We start from the raw sequence: 19,407 nt of genomic DNA, 5'->3' as shown, positions 1-19,407 counted from the left end.
GGCCCGGGCCGGCCAGGTGCACGGGGGAGACCGGCTGGACTCAAGGGTTGTGGCAGGAGGGGCGGGGGGCGCAACCCCAGGGCCACCCCGAGTCTCCTGGCCCTTTGCTGGCACAGCCCTCATGGCCTTTCCCTCCCCCAGGAACAAAGTCCTGTGGCTCTCCGGGGTGCTGGAGGTTCCAGGGGCCCTCAACTGGGAGGTGACCCTGTGTCTGCTGTCCTGCTGGTTGCTGGTCTACTTCTGTGTCTGGAAGGGATTCAAGTCAACCGGAAAGGTACAGCCTGGGTGATGGCAGGCCTGGGAGCAGCACTGCCTGGGGTGGGGGGGTGTGGGTGTCTGCCAGTGACCACTGCTGCCACGGAAGGAGACTGCACCAGGGCCAGAGCCCGAGGAGGGGCAGGGACTTCAGTCCGGGCCACTTGATCCCCACCCCCTGGCTGGAGAGTCCTCTCCACTCTGCGCCTCCAGGCCCGAGTGGAGGGGCAGAGGCGCCGGCAGCGGGTGCCTCTTCCCTGGGTTGAGGGGCATCCCTGGCTCGCCTTCCCTCCCTTCCAGTTTCTCTCCGTTGTGGCTCTGAGTCAGTTTTTGAACGTCTCGGTACACCTGGTCTACGCCTGTCTCTCTCACCTGCCTGTCTGCCCTCGGGGACCCAGCGGGGAGCCTGGACACATGGCTCCCTCAGGGGCTCCCTGTCAGGTTGGGGAGACATATGTAAGAACAGTTGTGCCGTAGAACAGGGCTCACTGGATGAAGGTTGGAGTAGATGGCGAGGGGCCAAGCCACAGAACTCAACAAGGTCCACCCTCTGGCTACTGGACTCCGTAGTAATAGCTGGCACTTCCTATGTTCCATACGCTGTTTCAAGTGCTTTCCGTGTATTAGTCCATCATGTAGGTTTTCAGACAATATTGCCAACATCAGTCTCCTGTCTCCCATTTTGCAACTCTCCTCCAAACAGATAAAACACACCCACTCTCTCCCCAACACTAGCGAGTCAAAGTCTTACCCTTCTCCGGGGGTTGTCCCTTCCATCTCTAATTCGAGCAGATACATGCACCCCAGTGTTCATAGCAGCACTATTTACAATAGCCAAGACATGGAAGCAACCCAAACGTCCATCAACAGTTAATGGATAGGGCTTCCCTGGTGGTGCAGTGGTTGAGAGTCCACCTGCTGATGCAGGGGACGAGGGTTTGTGCCCCGGTCCAGCAGGATCCCACATGCCGCGGAGCGGCTGGGCCCGTGGGCCATGGCTGCTGAGCCTGCACGTCTGGACCTGTGCTGCGCAACGGGAAATGCCACAACGGTGAGAGGCCTGCATACCGCAAAAAAAACACACAACAGTTAATGGATAAAGAAGATATGGTATATATATACAATGGAATATTACTCAGCCATAAAAAAGGATGAAACACTGCCATTTGTAGCAACATGGATGGACCTAGATATTGTCATACTAAGTGTAGTAAGTCAGACACAGAAAGACAAATATCATATGGTATCACTTATTTGTGGAATCTTAAAGAAATGGTACAAATGAACTCATGTACAAAACAGAAATAGAGTCACAGATGTAGAAAACAAACTTATGGTTACCAGGGGGGCAAGCGGGAGCGGGGGGAAGGGATAAACTTGGAGATTGGGATTGACAGATACACACTACTCTATATAAAATAGATAACTAGTAAGGACATACTGTATAGCACAGGCAACTCTACTCAATACTCTGTAATGACCTATATGGGAAAAGAATCAAAAATAAGTTGATATATGTATATGTATAACCGATTCACTTTGCTGTACACCTGAAACTAACACAACATTGTAAATCAACTCCAATAAAAATTTTTTGAAAAAACCATCATCGGACATATCATTTGCAAATATTTTCTTCCATTCAGTAGGTGGCCTTTTTGTTTTGATAGTTTTCTTTGCTGTGGAAAATCTTTTAAGTTTGAGTAGGTCCCATTTGTTTATTTTTGCTTTTATTTCAATTTCCTGAGGTGTCTCAGGGCACCTGTCCTGTTCAGGATGCCTTGTGTTATTGAGTGCCTGGTTGTTTTTGAACTGTGTACTGCTCTCTGTCCTTAAGAAGATTTTTGTGGGGATTCTTTGGAACCTAGGATGGCATTCTCCAGAAAAGAACTGATTGCTTTTGCTTGGCATCTAATGGTACTTTTTTTTTTAATTTATTTATTTATTTATGGCTGTGTTGGGTCTTCGTTTCTGTGCGAGGGCTTTCTGTAGTTGCGGCGAGCGGGGGCCACTCTTCATCGCGGTGCGCGGGCCTCTCACTGTCGCGGCCTCTCCTGTTGCGGAGCACAGGCTCCAGACGCACAGGCTCAGTAGTTGTGGCTCACGGGCCTAGTTGCTCCGCAGCATGTGGGATCTTCCCAGACCAGGGCTCGAACCTGCATTAGCAGGCAGACTCTCAACCACTGCGCCACGAGGGAAGCCCCTAATGGTACTATTATGGGTTGAATTATGCCATAGACTGAATGTTTGTGTCCCCTCAAAATTCATGTGTTGAAATCCTAACCTGCAAAGTGGGGCCTTTGGGAGATGATCTGGGTCATGAGGGTGGAGCCCTCATGAATGGGATTAGTGCCCTTACCAAAGAGACCCCAAAGAGCTCAGTCGCCCCTTCTGCCATGTGAGGACACAGTGAGAAGATGGCTGTCTACAAAGCACAAGTGGGCCCTCACCAGACACCAAATCTGCCGGTACCTTGATCTTGGACTTCCAACCTGTCTGTTGGCAGCAGACGTTCATCCACGTGGTTCTGAGAAATCAGTCCCCACCTCGCCCCCAGACCCACAATGCTCAGAACCAATGGAACCAGTGGAATTCACAGAACGGTTCCATCCCTGGGTCTCCCTGCTTCCAGACCCGCCAGGACCTACCACACTTGCCCTGCACTCTGCTCCACCGAGGATGTGGTAGCGTCAGCTGCTGCCTGCCCACCCCCGACATGCACACCCCTCTCTGTGGGGGGTTCACCTCTGAATGACTCTAGAGAAAGCAGCCTCTAGGGAAAGGACAGAGTGGGGTCACCTGCATCATGAGACCAAGGCAGACAGTCCCCTGTTCTCTTCCGCCCTGTGGTTAGTGCACATGGCACCACCTGTCCAGTGGTCATCTGTCAAACAGAGCTTTGGGAAAGGTGTAAATGTTTTGCTGTATCTTCGTTTGCATTTTCATAGGAAGCTGCACAGGGCTCTTGGACAACAATTTTTATAAGGCTTTATTGAGATAAACTCACACACCATACAATCCAGCCGTCTAAAGTGCACAGTCCAGCGGGTTTTAGTATATTCATAGATTTTTGCAACCATCACCACAACCAACTTCACAATCTTCTTATCATCCCTGTACCCACTAGCAGTCACTTCCCAATTCCCCCAGCTCCTGCAGCCTAGCAGCCACCAGGTGACTTTCCTTAAAATTTTAACTTACATTCACAATAGTTATAATCTAAAGGAAAATCCAGTTTTTGGGCATGGCCTGAAATGGAATTGCTTTCACAGTTTTCCCTTCCACCTTTGTTTTTTTCTTGTTTTGTCTTGCTTGGTTTTTTTGGCTGTGTTGGGTCTTCGTTGCTACACGCGGGCTTTCTCTAGTTGCGGTGGTGAGCGGGGGTTATTCTTCATTTTGGTGCCCGGGCTTCTCATTGTGGTGGCTTCTCTTGTTGCGGAGCACGGGCTCTAGGCGCGAGGGCTTCAGTAGTTGTGGCTCGTGGGCTCAGTAGCTGTGGCTCGCGGGCTCTAGAGCTCAGACTCAGTAGTTGTGGCGCACGGGCTTAGCTGCTCGGTGGCATGTGGAATCTTCCCGGACCAGGGATCGAACCCGTGTCCCCTGCCTCTGCAGGCGGATCCTTAACCACGGCGCCACCAGGGAAGTCCCTTGCCTTCTACCTTTGGTTGGGCACTACTCTAGGTGTGTTGGCTGCCTCATCTCATTAGCAACTCTGAAGTAACCAGATGGCATTCTACCCTTTTTACAAATGGGAAAACTACAGCTCAGAGAGATTAAATAAGGGGCAGAGCTGTGACTTGTCCATGTGACCCCAGGGTCTGTGTTCCTGCCTGTACATGGCCAACATGATCTACCCATTCGTGTTCCAGAGAAATATCGATAAAAAATACAGATGCTTATAAGAGGCCCTCCCCAAGTTAAGTCACATGCTCCCTAAAAGAGGTTTTCTGTGTGATCATCTCTAGCACATTAATACCCATTTCTGTCAAGTACCATTTATTGGGATGGGGTGATGTCTGCAAAAATATGGACAGAGGGATCCTGATGGGGCTTCAAGGCAAGCTCACGCCTTCTATATGCACACTGTTCCAGGTGATTCTGCCCTCTAGTTGAGGGAGATGGAAAACAAACCAGAAATTATGGGGAATTCAAACAGGGCAATGGATTTAGGATGGAGACTATAGATGGAGAAGGTGATGTTTCAACTTCAAGCTGAGCAACAAAAGAGAAACCAGGCAAAGCAAAGTTTTGGAAAAGGGCATTCCCCACAAGGGGGTGGGGAGGCCAGTAGGGACAAAGGCCTCAAGACACAGTTGAGGAAGGGGAAGAGGGTGACGTTGAGAACTACAAGAACTCTTGGCAGGAACATTCCATTCAACCTCTGGCACTCATGGATGGCAAACACTGTCTGGCTTCTTGCAGCCTAAGGTCACGACCCTGGGCCACCCAGCCCCCTTTTGAGTTCCTGTCTGAGAAAATAGGGCTGGCAAACGAGTGTACTGTTTGCTCCAGCCCACACCTGACCCAGCCCCCCACCACCCTCAGAGCCTTTCCTAAGAGGGCTCCCAACATGTGAATCCTTCCTCTGTCCCCCAGGAGTCTTCCTCGGGGACCTGAGAGCCATTCCTCGGAAACGGAATCCTCAGAAAGGACAGGGCCTCGGTCTGCCCGTGTCTGCCTGGGATGGAATGCTAACTTCCAGAGCTGACTCCCGGGGTGGACGCCGCTGACCTCACCACACTGACACTGACCCACCCCGCGTGGGTTTTCACTTGAGCCCCTGCTCGCTGCCCCCACCTCACTCTCCCTTCAAATCGCCAGCACCTCTGTGCCCATCAGAAGGGTGCTCAGCGCCTTCCCCTGCTGTCGGTAGTTACCAAACAAAACCCGTTTTTACCCCTTTACCTAATGGCCGGCTGAGCTGCTCTTTGCATGTCCTACGCTGCTGACACAGGAGAGAGATGAGGACTGAGAGGGTGGGAGATGGGGTTAGTGTCTAACGGGGAGAGAGCTGCAGTTTGGGAGAATGAAAAAGTTCCGGGGATGGATGGTGGGGATGGTTGCACAACGCTGTGCAGGTGCTTCATGCCACTGAACTGTGCACTTAAATATAGTTAAGATGGTAAATCTTACGTGTATTTTACTACAACTTATAAAAACACCCACATCACGAAGTGTTTGGAGAACACCTTTGAAAATAAAATTTTAAAATCAGCTTTTTAAGCTTTCCACAAAATTCAACACCCATTTATGATAAAAACCCTCCAGAAGAAACAACCTAAGTGTCCATCATCGGATGAATGGATAAAGAAGATGTGGCACATATATACAATGGAATATTACTCAGCCATAAAAAGAAACGAAACTGAGCTATTTGTAATGAGGTGGATAGACCTAGAGTCTGTCATACAGAGTGAAGTAAGTCAGAAAGAGAAAGACAAATACTGTATGCTAACACATATATATGGAATTTTTAAAAAAATGTCATGAAGAACCTAGGGGTAAAACGGGAATAAAGACACAGACCTACTTGAGAATGGACTTGAGGATATGGGGAGGGGGAAGGGTAAGCTGTGACAAAGCGAAAGAGAGGCATGGACATATATACACTACCAAACGTAAGGTAGATAGATAGTGGGAAGCAGCCGCAGAGCACAGGGAGATCAGCTCGGTGCTTTGTGACCGCCTGGAGGGGTGGGATGGGGAGGGTGGGAGGGAGGGAGATGCATGAGGGACGGGATGTGGGAACAGATGTATATGTATGACTGATTCACTTTGTTATAAAGCAGAAACTAATTTAAAAAAAAAGACAGTATGGTACTGGCACAAAAACAGAAATATAGATCAGTGGAACAGTATAGAAAGCCCAGAGATAAACCCACACACTTATGGTCACCTTCTCTTTGATAAAGGAGGCAAGAGCATACAGTGGAGAAAAGACAACCTCTTCCATAAGTGGTGCTGGGAAAACTGGACAGCTACATGTAAAAGAATGAAATTAAAACACTCCCTAACACCATACACAAAAATAAGCTCCAAATGGATTAAAGACCTAAATGTAAGGCCAGACACTATCAAACTCTTAGAGGAAAACATAGGCAGAACACTGTATGACATAAATCACAGCAAGATACTTTTTGACCCACCTGGTTTTTTTTTTTCAAAGAGGATGTTGGGGGTAGGAGTTTATTAATTTATTAATTTTTGCTGTGTTGGGTCTTCGTTTCTGTGCGCGGGCTTTCTCTAATTGTGGCAAGCAGGGGCCACTCTTCATCGCAGTGAGCGGGCCTCTCACTATCGCGGCCTCTCTTGTTGTGGAGCACAGGCTCCAGATGCGCAGGCTCAGTAATTGTGGCTCACAGGCCCAGCCGCTCCACAGCATGTGGGATCCTCCCAGACCAGGGCTCGAACCCGTGTCCCCTGCATTAGCAGGCAGATTCTCAACCACTGCGCCACCAGGAAAGCCCCTGACCCACCTCTTAGAGAAATGGAAATAAAAACAAAAATAAACAACTGGGACTTAATGGAACTTAAAAGCTTTTGCACAACAAAGGAAACCATAAACAAGATGAGAAGACAACCCTCAGAATGGGAGAACATATTTGCAAATGAAGCAACCGACAAAGGATTAATCTCCAAAATATACAAGCAGCTCATGCAGCTCAATATCGAAAAAACAAACAACCCAATCCAAAACTGGGCGGAAGACCTAAATAGACATTACTCCAAAGAAGATATACAGATTGCCAATAAACACCTGAAAGGATGCTCAACATCACTAATCCTTAGAGAAATGCAAATCAAAACTGAAATGAGGTATCACCTCACACCAGTCAGAATGGCCATCATCAAAATATCTACAAACAATAAATGCTGGAGAGGGTGTGGAGAAAAGGGAACCCTCTTGCACTGTTGGTGGGAATGTAAATGGATACAGCCACTATGGAGAACAGTATGGAGGTTCCTTAAAAAACTAGAAATAGAACTACCATACGACCCAGCAATCTCACTACTGGGCATATACCCTGAGAAAACCATAATTCAAAAAAAAGAGTCATGTACCACAATGTTCATTGCAGCTCTATTTACAATAGCCAGGACATGGAGGCAACGTAAGTGTCCATCAACAGATGAATGGATAAAGAAGATGTGGCACATATATACAATGGAATATTACTCAGCCATAAAAAGAAACGAAATTGAGTTATTTGTAGTGAGGTGGATGCACCTCGAGTCTGTCATACAGAGTGAAGTAAGTCAGAAAGAGACAAACAAATACTGTATGCTAACACATATATATGGAATCTAAAAAAAAATGGTTCTGAAGAAACTAGGGGCAGGACAGGAATAAAGACGCAGGACTAGAGAATGGACTTGAGGAAGGGGAAGGTGGGACGAAGTGAGAGAGTGGCATGGACATATACACACTACCAAATGTAAAACAGACAGCTAGTGGGAAGCAGCCGCATAGCCCAGGGAGACCAGCTCGGTGCTTTGTGACCACCTAGGGGGCGGGATGCGGGGGTGGGATAGGGTGGGTGGGAGGGAGATGCAAGAGGGAGGGGATATGGGAATACTTGTGTACGTATACCTGATTCACTTTGTTATACAGCAGAAACTAACACAACAAATGTAAAGCAATTATACTCCAATAAAGATGTTAAAAAAAATCAGCTTTTTAAAAATGAATTACCAGTTTGGAATTATGTGCTCTTAGGTTTCCAGAATGAGTCGCATTATGTTTGAAGTTGCTTTGGGAGCACAAGTGGACAGCCGTGCAGACACCTCGATGTCTCACTTGGGCAGGCCAGGGATCAACGAAGAGTTAGCAGTCAGTGTGTGTGTGTGTGTGTGTGTGCGTGTGCGTGTGCGTGTGTGTGTGCGTGTGCGCGCGCGCACGCGCGCGTCTGGTTTGTTGTGAGCAACACCATGCAGTTGCTGGGGACGTGCTCAGAGAAGCCCAGCTGTTAGGAAGTCAGTGGTTGCCAACAACTGGGTAACAGAAGCACTTATGTAACAAACCCCCGGGTCTGTCAGAAGTTCATAAGCTGTGTTACCACACTCGAGAATAAGGCTTAGATGCATTGTTTACTTCTTCCTGATTTCCTAAGCAGCAGCTCCTCATGCCTGAGTGAAACATGGGGTTGGCCACCCCTGTGGTTAGCAGAGCAGCTAATCCAACCAAGAACACTGGAATCTCTGCCGTGGAGCACCGTGTTTACAACATCTGTGTCAGCCCAACAGTCCCACTACGTTCTTATGAAATCAGTTTTGCTTCCCACTTAACTGCTCTCAGATGTCAGGGTCAGCGGGAAAGGTACAAGCACGGGTCAGGGTGCAGCTGTCTGTCCGAGCACGTTTACTCATTCCATTTCTGAATATCTACACACTGGTTACCTTGATGGGGCTAGAGGTCTTTTGCAAATAAATGAGGAAACACAGTGAAGGCTCACGACCATGCCCACCTGGCTGACCTCACAGACGTGGCAGTAACATGCTCCCCATTTTACACACCTGGATTTGGTGACATTCCCCCACCCACCCACCCATGGTGCAGTGCGCAGTTTGACTGTAGGCTGAGATGTCTGCTTCAGAGGCTTGTGGTTTGCACCTCAGCCACAGTTCAGCTCTGCCTTGGCCAAGGCTGTTCAAGAGCCACCCTTGCCATGGCTTCACCGCCACGAAGGCATGAGACACTCCAAAAAGTAAGGGAGGAGGTCACAGAAACCATGGCGCAGCCACAGCCCACACTGCCCACCCAGAAAGTGTTGCTACTGCAGTGCTATTTCGTTTCCTCTTCTCCGCCCACCACGTACGAACAGCGTGTGAAGCACAACCTGCTCGAATGGAAGTCAGTACTTGGATGGTCCCATTTTATGCATGAGGAGCCTGAGGCTCAGAAAGGTAAAATCACCAGGCCACCATCAAACAGCAGGCGGGCCCAGGGAGACATCGTCCGGGCCCATCTCCTGCCCAAGGAGTCGCTGCTGCTCTCTGCTCCTCAGCAAAGCCCGCACAGGGACGTGTCTGCTCTGTCTGTTCAGACGGGCAACGTCCTGCTGTGGCCAAGGGAACCTGCTCAGCCCTGTCCCCTTTCTAACGTGCCAGTGGTTGGCTGGCAACCAAAGGCATCCAGCTCGCGATGCAGGCAGAGCTGCGTTTTCTAACAGAAAATAGCAGACTCATTGCTGTCTCGGGCCTCCTATGAAACAGGGCTGAGTGCCCCACGTGCTATGGGTTGAAATGTGTCCCCCCAAAGAAGATACATGGGGGTCCTCACCTGCAGGACATGAGAATGCCACTGCATTTGGAGACAGGGTCTTTACAGAGGTGATCGAGTTAAAGTGAGGTCACTGGGGTGGGTCCTCATCCGATGGGACTCGTGTCCTTATAAAAAGGGGACATTTGGAGATGCAGACACGCACAGAGGAGAGACGACGTGAAGACACAAGGAGCAGGCAGCAACTACAAGCCCAGGAGAGAGGCCTGGAACAGACCCTCCCTCACTGTCCCCAGAAGGAACTGCCCCCGCCCACACCCCTGGATCTTGGCCTCCCGGCCTGCACAACTGGGAGACGATACGTCTCTGTCGTTTGCCCCATCCAGTGTGCGCACGCAGCATGGAAGCATCAAGTCGGCCCTCGCACCATCTGCTGCCAGCCACCCCAGGGCAGTATCATACATCCTCTATGTATCAAACTCATACATGCAGATGATAGGCATCTAGAAAATACATACGTCAGGAAAACTTAATCACTGGTAATCCTACCACCACATCCATCCAAATGGTAGCAGGGTGTGCACGGCAGCTTTTACTCTTTTATTGGGGGTCGCACTTTATACATAACTGTGTCTATTGGCTTTTTCACACCAAGGTGCTACAGTGTGTTCCAGGTGATGAGGTGTCCACAGCGCTGGCTGCACAGGCCCAAGTCGTCACCCCGCCTGACTGGCCCCCACGGAAGGGGGTCCCTGCGCCTTGTCAGCAGGGCACTGGACGTCTTCATTTGTTGCTATTTTGACATCACTTGTTGTATACTCTGAGTCTGTGTTGTTTTAGTCTTTCGTGAGGGAGAAAACCTTTCATATGGTGCTTATTTTATGGCTCATCTGGATTCCTCTTAAGCAGGTAACGAAGTGGGGTGTATGGGAATGACAACAGGGATGTGCTTCTGTCTGTCTCTACCTCCCAAACCCAGGGTCATGAGTATCAAGGGGCCACAGCTAATCCTACAGGCAGGCTGCTTCCCTCACGGGAGGAATCCAGCCACTTGTTCCCGAAGCCAGAGAGTGGAGGCCCTGTTTTACAACCCTCGCTCTCTCGGGTCCAGTCGGCCCTACAGGAGGAATCAGGCTCCCTAACTCCAGACTATACTCCAAAGTTACAGTAATCAAGACAGCCTCTGGGAAGAGCAAGTCCCGAAGAGCAGTGGTTCTCGGCCGGCGCCTGGTCCCAGCCCAGCCCCGACTCAGCCGGTCCGGGGCGTGGGCAGCACGTGTGTCAAGCTCTCGCCGCTGCCGCCGTGCTCCCTGCATGGGGGTCACTGCCGAGCCGCAGGCGCACTCCTGGGGGGCAGAACGTCCGCCTCGCACCACTCCAGGGTCTCCCCTTCTTTCATCCCCCTTTCAGAAAAGGGAGCTGATCAGAGAAGGGCTCCTGTGCGCCCCTGTCACCCTGTTAGAAGCACGAAGCCAATCCCTCCACAGCCAGGAGCCAGCACAGGTTGCAGGTGGTCCAACGACACTGACCCCTTTTCCCGGCCACATCCGTCGGCCCCAGCAGTGGTGTCCAGCTGGAGACAAGACGTCCTAAGGATCGACAGTCCCCAAGCCTGCAAGGGCCCACCCACCCCCAACTCCAGCATTCCTCACCACCATCACCCTGGGGAACAAGCCCTCCAACAAAGCTGCAGCTCCTGGAGACGCCTGCCTTTGACTGCGTTTGTCCTAATCTGTGGGCTCCAGAAGATGCCCCTGTGCTGGGCTGAATGGTGACCAAGAGAGATATACGTGTCCTGACCCCCAGAACTCGCAAGTGTGATCGTATTTGGAAAAAGGGTCCTTGGGGATGTGGTGGAAGTTAAGGATCCACAGATGAGGTCCTCCTGGATGACACAGGTGGGCCCCAAATCCAACGACAAGTATCCTTAGAAGAGAAGAAAGAGGACACAGACAGAAGCGGAGAAGACCACGTAAAGACGGAGGCAGATGCTGGAGAGACGCGTCTACCAGCCAAGGAACACCAAGGACAGCCACCAGGAGCTGGGAGACAGGCCCAGAACCGATGCTCCCTCAGAGGTGCCAGAAGGAGGCAAGCCTGCCCACACCTGAACCTCAGACTTTGGCCTCCACAACTGGGAAAGAATGAATTCCCGTTGTTTTAAGCCACCAAGTTTGCAGCCATTTGTTACAGCAGCAACAGGAAACTAACACATTCCCCCCCAAAACAGAAAGTGCTCTTGTAGAAAAATGGCAGGATGTGGACTGAAACGCAGCACCCATGAGCGGAGAACCTATCTGTGCCTTTAACGTGTTCCCGAAGGACCATCTGCAACTACATACTTGGGCTTCAGGAAGTGGGTCAGCCCCTCCCACCCCTGCAGATGCCAAGAAAGCCCCCAGCCACGGCTTGTTTTTGGAACAGGATGCTGGCTGGGCCATCTTCCAGCAGACTTATACCCCGATCCTAGCCCACCCTGTCACTGCCACATAGCAGGGAGGCCTGGACAAAACCCAGGGACGGATGTGTGACACCCCATTCCCAACCAGGGCAGCCCACAGAGTGCAGGAAGAGGCTGGGCACTGAGGAGTAAACCACAGTTGCAGGGGTAATGCCCACAGCTTTGACATCCTCGGAAATATCCAGAATCTTGCAAAACAACAAGGAAGAGTCCTCTGGTGCTGGTAATCTGCCAAAGACTGCTGAGTGGCTTCTGCTGGCCAGGCCGGGGCATTTGTGGCTGGTGTGGGGAACGGCATCACAAACTTTTGGAATGTGATGACATACAGCCGCCACTGCTCACGCTGGGTGGCAACGCACTTGGGGAGGACAAGAGTGCACTGCAGCATCAGGGCAGGGACAGGGAAAGTGTACGTGTGGGACGCGCCCCTCGCCAGACCAAGAGGTGGTCACAACAACTCCAAACCCAAAGCCGTGAAGGAACAGTGGATAAATGTGACTACAAAGATGACCAGCTCCAGTCCAAACACACCGGTACCAAGTCAGGAGGAAAAGATAACCGAAATTTCTATCACACACAAGAGCTGATCCCCCTAATGACCAAGGAGCTCCTGTAAGTCAAGGAACAAAAGACTAACAGCCCAATAGAAAAATGGGCAAAAAATACAAACAAGCTGTCTACACCAGAACTGAAAAGGACCCTTCAAGCTCTGAAGAGATGCTCAAGCTCTCTCTTAACAGAGAACGGCTCGCCTGGTGGATGGCACAAGCCCACGGGTTGGACACCCGTCATCTGCGGCAGGGCTACAGGGAGTGAGTGGGGAGCGGGAAAGCATGCCCAGGGTAGGGGAGCGCCGGTACTGTCTACCCCCCTGCTCAGTGGTGCCGCTTCTGCGGGATCCAACCCAAAGGTACATATGATGGATGCACAAGGATTTTCACCGTGGTGTTGTTTATGACAGTAAAAAGACCAGTAACAACCCAAACGTCCACTAGCAGCAGACAAGTTCGATCCACAGTGGTCCAGCCGCCAGTGGAACAGCACACAGCCCATGAGAGCAGCGCCGCACTGGGCCAGGCGGCCGGGACGAAGGGTCCTGCCCGTCTCAGCCTGGGAAGCAATTGTCTGGGAGCCCTGGCCTTGGCTCTTGACTTCCCCAGCACAGGTGGAAGAAAAGCGAACCCCGGAGACAAGCAGTTCAAGCAGACAGAACGAACAAAAAAAGCAGAGCATCGGGCCTATCTGGGGCTCTGTGTGCCCTAAAAGAGGTGAACCAGCGGATGGGGGCGCAGAAGCATAAGGCCCTGCGGCTAGCTCTCAGGGCTCAGAGAAGGGGCCCACCCTCTGTCACCCAGCCCCTAATTCAGGACCAGGCAGACAGGAGAGGAAAGCAACAGATTGCACTGTCCTGGGCTGGGTGTCGGTAGGCAGTCCTACTGGATGCACTCCATGACGTGTATCTGCAGGGTGTCCATGTCAGGAGCCTGATACTGGCACTTGGGGCAGCAGAAGTTGGGTGGCTCCTCAGGGGGGCTTCTCCTCTGGCTGGGCAGGGCCAGGTGAAAGGAGTGATGAGCTGGAGAAAGAGAAGAGACACGGGTGGGGGCGGGCTTCTTGTGTGTCCCCTTGCACAAACTGCAGGGAAGGGCCAAGGCACAAAGTGCTGAGATACCTTGGTTCCAGTGACCTAGGTCCCCACCGCTAGCGCCTCCCCTTTAGCCCCGCTCCCAGGGGCGGTACCGCTGGGGAGGAGGGGCCAGGGGCCAGTGCGAGCTCCCTGGAGCTCCCTCGCTGGGCTCCAGGATCCTCAGCACCTCCTCCCAGCACCCTGCCCTCCCCAGCCCTCCCCCTGCAGCTCCCTCACCTGGGGCAGGGGCTAAGGGGAGCTGGGAGACCTCTACATGCCGCTTCCTCATGTCTTCGATCCTTTGAGAAAAGAAACTGTCCAATCAATACGTATGAGTCAATCTCCAGCACGTACAAAGCTGATGGAAGGATGAGGCGCGAGGCGGGGAGAGGGAGGCCAGCTCCCCCTAACTTGACAGGCCCAGTACCCGGTGCCACTCCCTGTGGGTCCCGCGCTCCAAGGCCCACCTGGCCGACTCCTGACAGCTGGTCTTCAGCCTGCTGTACTCCCTCTGCAGCTGCTCCAGCTGCTCCTGCAGGAACTCCTTTTTCTCAGCCAGCTTCTCCCGGGCCTGCCTCTCAGCCTGGAAATCCGCCTTGTAGATATCCGCCTGGCAAAGCCAAGACAGGGGCAGTACCCACTCTCCATCAGCCACGCGTTGGACACTCCATGCCAGCCACGGGGGGCTGGGGGAAGGCACAGCCCACTCCTACTCTCCCAGAGCCCACGACACGAAGACAGTCACCCCAAAGGCACTGAGAGTTCAAGGAGCAGTGCGAGGGACTCAAAGAGCTTCTGAGAAGCCACTGCAAACTGACGCTGGAGACATGCCAGGTCCCAGCGCCAGTGGCCCGGTCCGCTCACCCACACACAGGCCACAGAGGAGAGCCCTCACCTGGGCTTTCAACACCGGAACCGTCTCCATCACTATCTTGTGCTGCTCGGCCTCTTCCTTCAGTTTGTCGATCAGTTCCTGTTTGGCCACCAGGGCCTCCTCGGCCTGCTTGAGCTGCTGCTTGAGATCTTCCAGCTGCAGTCCCTAGATGTGGGTGACAGGGAACTGACAGAGCCCGATCTGGCTCAGCCTTGGAGCCAGGCTGCCCCCAGGCCGGCTGCTGCTCCAGGAAAGCAGAACCAAGAGGAACAAGAGATCGGGCCCAGCCAGCCCATGCTGTGCAGGGCCCAGGAAAGGCAGAGGCTGGAGGGGACCTCGAGGTCACCTGGCACAACTGCCCCCCAGGCCGACATTCCCTTCCCAGCTGGACAGTCCTCCAACCCCTCAAAGGACGGGGGCCACACTCCCTCCTGAGGCCACGTGCTCCACACTGAGCCAGTCTCATGCACTAATGCTCCACCACGTGCCTGCTAAGCCGAGGCCCATCGGTCCTTCCACTCTGCCACCTGGTCGAGGGTCTGCTGGTCCCTCACGGATGCCCCGCCCCCCCCACACACACACCCACACACAGACGCACACACCACTAAGCCTTCCCTCTGGAGATCAAGGGGACACGCCTTCATAACTAACTCTTCCTCATGTGACCCACTTTCAGGCTTTACCCTTATAAGTCCCTTCCAGGTCTGTTCAGGTTTGACTACATCCTTCCTAAACTGTGATCACTAGAAACTGCACTCAGTATAAGTCTGACGAGGACAAACTAGAAAAGGGGTATCAGCCACCTTCAACACTGGTATGGAAACATTCCCAAGGAAATCTGGGGACGCCTGGAGGGAGGGACCAGCTGCAGAGACAAGCGTGGGCCTGCCCACAGGCAGAGCATCTGGAGGCGCTGCCCAGTCCAACATGGGCTGCAAACAACACAGCCCAAGCGTCCCCGCCTCCCCACTGCCTATCCTGAGCCATCACCCCACAGCCCTGACAAAGCTCTAGGCCAAATCGAGTATCCCTCTCCAAAGCCAACTCTGTGAGTCTGTTAAGGTAGGGCCTTGAGTTCCAATATCCCTGAATTGAGGGGAGTCAGCCCCAGGCTGACAGCCCAGGAGACGCCGCCACCATATTCACTCGGTTCCGCTCACCGCTCACCATGCTGCTCTTGATGTGGCTGTCATACTCTTGGAAGAGCTGGTGATAGGCCACCTGCAGCTGGGCCAGCTTCCTCCTAAGGGAAAGGAGCTTAGGCTGGAGAAACCACCTTGTCCTGACCCAGCCACAGGTCTTACTGCTTCCAACTCCACCCTCTTCCTTGTCGTTACGGCCACAGATCAGAATGTGGCTTTCAGGGTGCCTGTGTGCCTTGAAGGCCGTCAGCTCTGAGGCAAGCTTTGCTCCCTATTTCATATCATTTTCCATCAATCTGGCATTTCAAAATGTACACAAAGAAATGTTTATAATAAAACAGAGCTGTCCTGTACTGTTCAAAAAAGTCAAGTTCAAGAAAAACAGAGAAAAGCAGGAGGACTGTTCTAGATTAAAGAAGACTCAAAAGACACGCCAACAAGGAGAAGGTAGGATCCCAGATGGGACACTGTTAACGTGTGGACTGGAGAGCGAATACTGTCACCCTCTGAAAGCCGGATTGTTGGGGTGTGACAACGGTAAGGGACAGCATTGGGCCCTCCCCCGCCGGCCGGCCCCTGGAAGGGCTCCCAGGAGGCAGCGGGCCACTCACTTCTCCTCCGAGGCAGCCTGGCGCTCCATGCGCAGGGCAGCATCCATACTCTGGTTCTGCAGGCGCAGCTGGTCCACCTGCACGCTGTGCTGCTGCTGCAGTGCCTCGCGCTCGTTCTCCAGCTGCCGGGCCTGCTCACTGGCAGCCCGGACCCTGGTGAAGGCATGGGAGGTCACGGAGGGCCCATAGCAGGACCCTCCCGTGCTCCCAGCATTCCCGCCACGCTGTGCAGAGGCAGGGACAAGTCACGGCCCAGTGGGACCAAGGGGGTCCTCCAGGCGTCACAGTGGAGGCACTATCACTGGAAGCAGGGACAACTGCAGGGCAGCCGAATGGGGGCAGGTTCGGGCTGATGGTGGCCCCCAGAGAAGACCTTTGGAAGGTGAAGGAGGTGGTCCAGGGGAGAGGAGCCCCAGGGAACTGCCCATTGGGTTCTGACACGTGGGTGCTGGGGGCCCTGGCCAGAGCCATCTCAGTGGATGGGCTGGGAGGAAAGCAGGTGGAGACAGCCAGCAAAGACAGCCTTTCTGGAAGCCGGAGAGGGAGAAGGTGAGAAATGGGGCAGGGCGGGGGGAGGTGGAGGGGAGGCAGGGTCAGTGCTCAGAGGCTCTTTGCCGACCAGTCACTGCTCCAGAAGTGGTGAGGAGGCTCAGGCCCGTCTGGACCCCGGGGTCCACACCTGCATGAAGAGCCTCGCACCTGCCCACCCAGGAGATGGCAGCAGAGAATCCCCAGTGCTCTGTCCCGTGGCGCAGTAACAGCTCAGCTCTCCTCAGCTACATCCGCCCCAGCCCGCGATCTCCCGACTCCACATCCCTACGTCCACACAGCTGCCTGCGGGGCGACAGTGGCTGCTTCTCGGTGGGGGAGGCTACTGGGGATAGTCTCTGGTCTCACCGTGTGCACACGCCTATCCAAATCTACTGAACGCAGGTCCCCATCTGTGAGCCAACAAAAGTTAGCGGCTGCCACTGTCATCAGCAGATGGAAGTGCTACCTGCCAGGGGCCCGAGGTGACAGGCCAGGGCTCAAAGGGCAGCCATGTGCATTAAGTCTGAGGCCACTTAAATGGCCACGCCGAATGATGTGAGATGCAGGCAGGCTTCCTGCCCCGAGCCGTCCAGCTCAGCATGTACATGCTCAGCCACAGAGACGGGGGCAGGGGACAGGAAAGGAGGGTGCCCAAGAGCCTACAATAGCTGGAGTAACACCCTTGCAGGGTCATTAAGTGACCAAAGTCTGCTTCTTTCATGTGCATAGAAAAAAGATAGGCGGGGGGCTTCCCTGGTGGTGCAGTGGTTGGGGGTCCGCCTGCCGATGCAGGGGATGCGGGTTTGTGCCCCGGTCTGGGAGGATCCCACATGCCGTGGAGCGGCTGGGCCCGTGGGCCATGGCCGCTGGGCCTGCGTGTCCGGAGCCTGTGCTCTGCAAGGGGAGAGGCCATAACAGTGAGAGGCCCGCGTACCGCAAAAAAAAAAAAAAAAAAAAAGATAGGCAGGGAAGACCCAAAAGTGCCCTGAAAATTACACGTGCCTTTTTGAAACCCGGAGGGACAGAAGCGTGTACGGGAAACAGCAGAATGCGAAGAGCCCAGGGCCAGGAGGCTCAGCCTTCCGCGGCCTCCCTTTCGCCGTCTTCTTTCTAGAGGGCAGCGCGCTCACACGCTGTCACCCCTGCCTGCTCCTCCAGCCTCCTTCACAAAGGCGCCCCCAACACCGTCCAGGGCACCCGGATCACCTCCCGCGCTGGGAGAGCTGGGGCCACCTCTGTCGCCTGGACCTGTCTTTCTGGACGGCAGCGGCCCGGCGGCGTGAGAACCACTGAAACATCGTGCCCTTTGACCCAATGACCCCACTTACAGGAACCTCCCTCTGCAGGAGAGAGCGACTGGCGGACCTGAGGCTGCCAGCTTTGGAAGGGCCGGCTTGCAAGGCTGGCCCTAGGGTGGTGCCCGGGCAGTGGGCTGGTGCGAGTGCCCTAGACACTTTCCCTACTGATAAGGGTGGTCCCTGTGCCTGGACTCTGGCACCACAGGGTGGTTTAGGGGGCGCACGTGCTTTCCTCTGGGAATTGGGAAGTTTGGCACGTGCCGGGCAGCGACCAGCCCTCAATGAAACCCGGGGTGCTGAGTCTCGAGTGGGCTCCCTGGGTCTCCAGGGAGGCATCTGTCACTGCCGGAGAAGGGAGAGTGCTCGGCTGGCCCCTCAGGGGAGGGAGAGAGGAAGCCGAAGGTGTGGGGTTCTCCACCCCCGATCCGCGTCTTCTGTCCTTGGGGGTGCTGGCGTGTGCCCTTTCCCTGTCATCAACCTCAGCCGGGAGGGCACTGGAGTGCTTTCCTGCAGATCACGGGGGTGCTCTTCCCCGCTGCCCGGCAAATGCCACCTCAGGAAATAATCCAAACTCCAGCAAAAGGTCGGAGAGGCCAGAAATCCCGCTGGGACTCAGGTCCTGGACACCCAGTCCACAGCCCCACCACACACCTGCCCCATGCCCGTGTGCTCCCGTCCATCCTGTCACAGAGGAACTCTCTGGAAGCCCCTGAATGGCCTCATTCTTCTCGGGCACCGTGACAACGGCCTCCAGGCTGGTTTTCCCTCCCTACTCACCTGCCCTCCAAAGCCTGCCGCTCCTTGGTGGCAGCCTCCAAGCGACTCTGGCTCTCCTGCAGCTCCCCCAGCAAGGATGTCACCTGGGCTTTCACTGAGGCCTTGTCCTCGGCCATCTGCTGCATGAAAAAAAAGCCACTTCCTGTCGGCGATGCTTCCTTACCAGCTGCTCACCCCTGGCAGCCCCAAGCCCCAGGGCAGCTGAAAGCACTGAGACGGGTCCCCCGAGGGCTCCCCTCGAGCCCTCAGCACCCCTACTCATCTCACCTCTCACCTCTGGAAGCTTCTCACCCCCAGCGAGGCAACTGAAGCGGTGGAAAGGGATCGAGTCCCATGAGCCCCCACTCCAAGCCCCTCCTCATCCCTGCAGATGGGGCAATGGGAGACCCAGGGACATGGAAGCACAGAGGTGCCTCGAGTCTCACAAGGCTGACAACCAGGCCACGAGGGCTGAGCCCAGCAGGAGTCTGTGTGCCTCCGTCATCAAACTGTCCAGATGCCGGTCCCCTGAGACCTCAGGCTGCTCAGGCCCAGGGTGCAGCCCCGGTCCTCTGCATACCTGGCCCCTCCACAGTAACCCCTCGGTAGGAACCAGCACCCCTGTGCTCCCG

At 53.9% G+C, this 19,407-nt stretch overlaps 1 protein-coding gene across 10 annotated transcripts in view; it reads right to left on the bottom strand.

The window, feature by feature from the left end:
- Positions 1 to 10,054: 10,054 nt before the first annotated feature.
- Positions 10,055 to 19,407, bottom strand: part of IKBKG (inhibitor of nuclear factor kappa B kinase regulatory subunit gamma) — a 25,187-nt gene continuing 15,834 nt past the window's right edge. For 3 of the 10 annotated variants that reach the window (XM_082610250.1, XM_082610256.1, XM_082610248.1), the window contains 7 exons: positions 18,797 to 18,915; positions 16,191 to 16,343; positions 15,605 to 15,680; positions 14,459 to 14,602; positions 14,031 to 14,173; positions 13,801 to 13,877; positions 10,055 to 13,512 (listed from right to left, as the gene is read on the bottom strand). In XM_082610250.1, coding sequence (XP_082466376.1) covers positions 13,370 to 13,512; positions 13,801 to 13,877; positions 14,031 to 14,173; positions 14,459 to 14,602; positions 15,605 to 15,680; positions 16,191 to 16,343; positions 18,797 to 18,915 — 855 coding nt within the window. In that variant the 3' untranslated portion in view covers positions 10,055 to 13,369. The remainder of the gene's footprint in view (positions 13,513 to 13,800; positions 13,878 to 14,030; positions 14,174 to 14,458; positions 14,603 to 15,604; positions 15,681 to 16,190; positions 16,344 to 18,796; positions 18,916 to 19,407) is intronic. The other 7 variants (XM_082610249.1, XM_082610254.1, XM_082610257.1 and 4 more) reach the window with 5 other exon arrangements.

The sequence above is a fragment of the Mesoplodon mirus genome, assembly GCF_964341445.2.
Source record: "Mesoplodon mirus genome assembly, chromosome: X".
In the NCBI taxonomy this organism is placed as follows: domain Eukaryota; kingdom Metazoa; phylum Chordata; class Mammalia; order Artiodactyla; family Ziphiidae; genus Mesoplodon; species Mesoplodon mirus.
The sequence above is the reverse complement of the archived record's forward strand: the minus strand, read 5'-3'. Positions and strand labels throughout refer to the sequence as shown.